The sequence below is a fragment of the Parasteatoda tepidariorum genome, chromosome 10, assembly GCF_982258835.1.
Source record: "Parasteatoda tepidariorum strain Cologne lab strain chromosome 10, Ptep-v5.0, whole genome shotgun sequence".
In the NCBI taxonomy this organism is placed as follows: domain Eukaryota; kingdom Metazoa; phylum Arthropoda; class Arachnida; order Araneae; family Theridiidae; genus Parasteatoda; species Parasteatoda tepidariorum.
Genome location: NC_141764.1, coordinates 75,833,234 through 75,839,938, shown reverse-complemented (window position 1 = coordinate 75,839,938; position 6,705 = coordinate 75,833,234). Strand labels below are relative to the sequence as shown.

The following is a 6,705-nucleotide window of genomic DNA, read 5'->3' as shown; positions in this document are numbered from 1 at the left end:
CTGCCATAGCAACGCTCTCTTCTCAAATTACTTGAAATATTTCACTTGCAGTAATTTTTGTGAAATCTACTGTCTATTTTTATTCGTGTCTATCAAGATGGCGAATTTTGTTTTCGTGTTCGTTGCATGTGCTTTGTTTGTCGTCGTGGTTTCCGGTAAGTTCAAATATAATATTACTTTAAATATTTGTTACCCTTTTGAGTACGCATGTTACTGTGAATGACCGAAATTGGTGGTTGTTGACTTTCACCGGTGAATGTTGACAATCACACAGTCGTTTTGGTGAATGTCCGAAATATATACAAGATCTAGTTAAGTGCCACTGCCCGTTATACATTTGCCCGGTATGCACGACATTAATATGTTTTAAAGGTTCAGTGCCACTGCCCGGTATACATTAGCCGGGTATACCCTACATCTGTGTTTTCCAAAATGTGGTACGCGTACCCCTAGGGGTACGGGAACAGTTTAGCGGAGATACGCGTTCTTATACGAAATATCTTACAACAAACGAAAATTTCAAATTTTTTTATTTAAAAGCAAATCTAGCCATGAAAATTTACAATTACGTATTTTTTTATTAGTTATTTTTGCTGAGTTAACCCCTTCCTTCTCGCTCCCGTGAAAATGACGGGGTGAGTTTTCACCCGCTATTTTTCGCTCCCGTGATATTGACGGGCTGGAGTGTTCAGTAGTAACGATGCCAATAAGAATAAAACTAATTCATTTCTTTTGCCCGGAAACCTTTTATTTCCCATTTTACACACGTGATGGCAGTACCAGAATATTTTAAGGTAATTGTAGATAGTTAGTTTATTTTAAAGTTGCAGCACTAATCAAATACGTAATACAAATACAGAAGCCAGGAAAATAGGCACTTTTATGACCGTTTTCTTGAAAATTAACCGATTGTTAAGGGGTTAATAGTTAATAATTAGTGGTGTCAATAACAGCCAGTTATGATTTTTAACTTTTGTGCAATTTTTTTTATCACAGCAAAAACAATATCATCCTCACTGATGCAAATAACAGAGATGCCAACTGCTCCGTACACACCTGATTAACTTAAAAAACGGTAATAACTACAAACTAAAATTTGCACATATTTCACTAATTTTGATAACTTTTTAAAAGGTTTAACATGACTTAACTATAATAAAAAGGTGAACATATAAAACTACTAATTATTTAGAAATAGTGGTGAATAAAAATCTGATAAATTGAATTTATTAAACCAAGAATCATAATTAATAAACTACCACTCGAAAATATTTATTTGCTGTCCGGAGCAAGTTGACATCTCTGAAATAAATTTATTAACACAACTTTGTACCAAAAAAGAAAAATAAACATATTTTTAAAAAAAATACATTCATTTTTTTATTAGTGGTACACAGCGTTGCGAAAAATTTAGAAAGGGTACACAAAAGTCATATGTTTGGGAAACACAGCCCTACATCAATGTGTTTCAAGGTTAAGTGCAACTGTCCAGTATGCCTTTAACGGGTACTCCGAACACTGATGTTTCTCCTAATCTATTCTCAACTGATATTAAAATATCAAATAAATATTATAATATCTACAAATAAATTAATGTTAAATTAGATATAACAAATATTTCGGACATTCACCAAAGCGACTATGTGATTGTTGACATTCACTGGAGAAAGTCACATTCTCTTGATTTCGATCATTCACAGTAACATATGTTAATAACAAAGTTGTGATGCTGCTTGAAAATCTGCTATAAGAGTTACAAATAAATCCTTTTTGTTTTTCATATAATTATTTAAAGTACAATTTTTTAGCAATTAAATGAAAGAAAGCTTCTCGAAAATTGTGATCCATAGTTATGTTTGTTCATAATACTTCCTTTACATTTGATATTTACTAATAAGAAAACTAGACGTTGATATTTCATAATAAGAAATCTAGACGTTGATATTTCATAATAAGAAAACTAAAGTATATAATTCAATCACGAATTGGTGGCACTAACGGCACATAGTGACACAACATTATGTGAAAAAACATTATTATACATGTGAATAAATCTTTATTTTATTAAAAAACTAGTTAAATATCAGTTTTTCGTACGGGACGAATAAAAAGTAAATAAAAGAGCAATGAATCATTACTGAACAACACTACGATATCATGCTTAAAACTGAAAGGAATATGCTGAGCGCAATTAATTAAGCTAAAATAACTTCAATTATTTTTTTACTTATTATTATTTGTTACCCTTCTCGGTGACTTTGCGTTATTAAATTAAGCATATTTTAAAATAGAGATTAGCTGTATTCAGCATCACTTTGCATGATGCTATTGCTGGCAAGAAACTCATGATAGTCAAAGTTTACCACTATCGGATAATTTCCACCGGTACATATCACTTTCAAAGGGGTAGTAAGACACTTATTCTGTCAGTATCAGTATTAAAACTGCTCAGTATTGGTGCTATTTTAATAATTACCAAATACATCAATAAAATACTTTGTACCTACATCAGTATATCGGTACCAATTACATAACCCTTCAACATTTGAGTTATTTGTGAAATGCATTCATAAGTGGCAGCAAACTTAAGCCGAAATTTTAAAAGTAAATAAAATTCTTATTAGATCTTGATAAGAACTTTAGATCATAAACATTCTCTATCAAATCTTTAATATACTATTTAAAAAGTAGTGGTGGTAAAAATTTCTTTTGATTCTAATTCATAAAAATATTAATACTCTATCTCTGCTACCACTGGGGAATATATTTTCTAAAACTACGGAAAATCCGTCGTAGACTTCTTTTTAAAACTGCACCATAATATCGTAAATAAGTTTGCTTTTTGGCACATAGCTTATTATTTTAATTTTAATTAATATGTCGTACCAAAATTAATTATGCATTGATGTCAATAATAATAAGGCAATTTTTTATGGTTCCCCGAAACGAATAAGTTTATTTTTTCCACTAACTTTGCTTTTTGGTACACAGGTCATTTTTTTAAATTTAGTTAATACATATTACTAACATTAATTAAGCTTTTATTGGCTAAGCTATTAGCATCAATAAAAATACGATGATTTTTTATGGTTCAACTGCACGAATTCCTCTACACCTTTACTCCATTAATTTGGTTTCTTAGAACATAACTTATTTCTTTTATTTCAGTATGTATCTAATAACTAAATTAATTAAGCATCATTGGCGGCAATAATTGTATGGCGAATTTTTACGTTTATTCTAAACTAATTAGTACCAATTTTCCATTAATTTTGCATTTCAAGACGTAACTATTTTTTCTCATTTCAATTACAGTTGATTTTAAACTATTTACTTTTATAGAGGCATTTTGTAAAAGAATAACTATAAACAAAATAATCACTTAGTTTCAGATAACCTTAGGAATACTAATTTGGTGACGTAGTTTTCCCAGGCTACAACGTAAACGATGTTCATTGAATTTATCTGACATAGCAAATAAAAAAACAATTAAATATTAAAAAAATTGCACTAAACTCATTATTCTATCAAACAGATCTGAAAGTTAGCAAATATCACTGATGTTATTTTTAAAGTATTTGAAAGAAGAAAAAAAAACAGAATGGTCTATAGTTTAATTAAAGACGATGGTTAACGCGCTTAACCAATCCGAAAATTACATTTCGTTTTTCGCTCATCTCTTTCGAACGGTTAGTAGTAGAATATTCTAGTGTCAACTGTGTCCTTCTCCGTGCTTCGAACTATCAGTATACCAAATTTCATCTCTCTCGGTCGGATGGCTTAGGAGTTTATAAAAGGCAAGTTGACAGGCATTCATTTTCATATATATATAGATTTAGAACTTAATGTTAAGGAACTGAAAAAAAGAAGCATTTCAGTAAAATTGTCATCAATGATATTGGTTGTTCACAGTATCTGTTTATATTTTATAATGGGAAAAATAAACTATATTTAGTACCAACGAATATATGTCGACGCTATTTAATGTAAAAATCTACGATTATTGTAAGGAATACTTTCTTATTTAGTAATTAATATTTTAACATTTCAACAAACGTATAAAAGACAGTTTTTTTAAAAATCATGATTCATATTTATGCTTGTTCCTGTTTCCCATTGAGCGTTTTTATATAAAAATCTACCATTATAGTAACAAGTTGATCCTTTTTTCTTTGGTAATTTAAAATTCAAAGTTTAAACAAATGAATAAAAGCAAGTCCAAATAGTGAGTCATTTTTTTGTTTGTTCTTAATATTTGTTAATATTTCTTAATATGAAGGTAAACTAAGTATAGAAATGAAGAATTTAACAGCGACTGTTTTATGAAAAAATCTATTAGTTAATAAATAATTTGTTCATTCAGTAATTTATCATTTAACCTTCAGAAAATAAAATTGAAAAAAATGTTTCTTTAAATTGTGATTAATTAAAATTGTTGTATTAATTAAAATTTTATCGCATATTATAAAACTATATTTTATTGATAATTAGACTAAAATCATTACCAAAGCACTCCGGTAAAAAATACCGAGTTTTTTTTGTGTTTCCAAAGAGTCAGAATCACGGTAAATTTTACCATATTTTGGTAGTTTTAACCACATTTTTTTCTAAGTGTGCGAAAGCCAATTCCTAGGATTTCTTTGAACTTTTAAGCACTTATTATTTTAATTGTACATATTGACTTAACACCATTTACATAACCTTTATCAAGTATAACTAAAAACAAAACTACTTATTAAAATAAATTTACTCCTTAATAATTTAAATGAGAACTAAATTCTGTTTACCTTAAAATGTAGAGCTATATCACATGAATTATACTATAATACAAGAGCATGACTTTTAGTTTCAAGCCTTCAAATTTGAATACATAATAAAGAAAATTAAAAATGTAACAACACCAGAGAATAATATTCAGAAGGGCTGACAAATAATTAAATAATTACGCATAAATGCCGGTGAGGGATAAATACATAATTTGCAGGTAAATACCATCGTAGCTTTTATGCTGATGACTACCAAAAATATTTGGATTTTTCCAGATTTATTAATATTCACATCACGTGATACGAAGATACGCTTGAACATTGCAATGATTTTCATTGATTGATACAACGTAATCAAAATTTTCATTCATAAGACTTTTATGGATTGTTAGGTTTACAAAAATAATCGACAACAGCCTATCAGAGTAGCTGTAGTGTGACGTTTTCGCTTTTCAACTTAAAGCAATTCTAATAGGGTAAATACACCGAAGATTTATTACTATTACAGTACAGAACCCGTTATCCGGAAATCAGAAAACCGGAAAACCCAAAAACCGGAACGAAATTCGATAAATTTTCTCGCCATTTTTTAAAAAAAAAAAATTTCCACATAAGATTTTACGATTTTTCTTTCTTTTTTTAAAGATGTTTACCTTACCATCATTATGGAAATAATCATTAGTGTATTACTTCATCGTTTTTTCATATTTTTAAGATTATTTCCAATTTTTTTTTTTTTTTAGTTGGGCTTAACAATTTAAAAAAACGGCTTTTTGTAGCGATTCAGAAAACCGGAAAAATCAGTTATCCGGAATAGAGATCGTCCCGACCGTTCCGGATAATCGGTTCCCTACTGTATTAGTGAATATAACCTTTTTCTCGTTTTCTTGATGGCACAGGAAAACTACTAAATAATTACCAAGGGGTAAGTAACAAAAATATATTTAAATAGTTAACATGAGAAATACGGTACAATGGTAGGCAATGCTACTACTACATTACAATGTGATGTGCTTACTTTTTACAAAATCTTAGTTTGCAGTTACGGTTACAATCTAATGATAAACTCCGCCATCTATCGGTGGTTCAATAACATGTATTTCTACAAACTCCCCATCATGGACGGGGACGTCCATAATATCTAGTAAGATTAAAGGAAAAATGACAAATAAAAAAAAACATTAAAGTTCAACATGAATCAAATTTTTAAGCATTATTTAAAATTTCAAAAGGATATAACAGTTGAACGGGACGTCTGATCCGACTTCCATTCATCCTCACGAGACAGCTCCGGACTTTGCCATCCCGTCCAGGGTAGACTTCTTCGATTACTCCAAGGCTCCAAAGTAATTTATTCTTTTGGGCTCCTTCGATCAAGACAACGTCCTGGACTTGAAGGTTCCGTTGACTTTCTGAAGTTGTCAGCCGATGAGCAGTTTTTAAGAGAAGAACATACTGTTCTTTCCATTTGATCCAAAAATTTTGTAAAAGTCTCATCTGGAACAGTTTCCTTTTGATTAAGGAAGAACGATTTGAGTGTTCAAAAAGAGTTCCGGTGTAATATAACGGAAGCTCGATTTTCTTCTGGGGCAACAAAAAATGAGCAGGGGTCAAAGGTTCGGGTTCATTTAAGTCAGAATAAACGAAGCTTAAAGGGCGTTGGTTTAACACTGATTCTATATCTGTTAAGATTGTTGTTAATTCCTCAAAAGTAAGAAGAGATTTAGATAGGGTCTTGCGTAAGCATTCCTTCACCGATTTCACTAATCTCTCATAGAAACCTCCCCACCATGCAGCTCGTTCCATGATAAATTTCCACTTGATCCTTTTATTTGCTATAAAATTTTGAATCTTTGGATCTTGAATCAAGTTAAAAATGAGTTGAAGTTCTTTATTTGCGCTTTTAAAGGTCTTTGCATTATCGCTATACATGGTTTGG

The 6,705-nt window shown here is 30.2% G+C and overlaps 1 protein-coding gene across 1 annotated transcript in view; it reads left to right on the top strand.

Moving 5' to 3' along the window:
* LOC107437997 (uncharacterized) overlaps positions 1-6,705 on the top strand; it is a 49,140-nt gene continuing 42,435 nt past the window's right edge. The window contains exon 1 of the mRNA XM_087152849.1: positions 1-155. Coding sequence (XP_087008975.1) covers positions 98-155 — 58 coding nt within the window. The 5' untranslated portion in view covers positions 1-97. The remainder of the gene's footprint in view (positions 156-6,705) is intronic.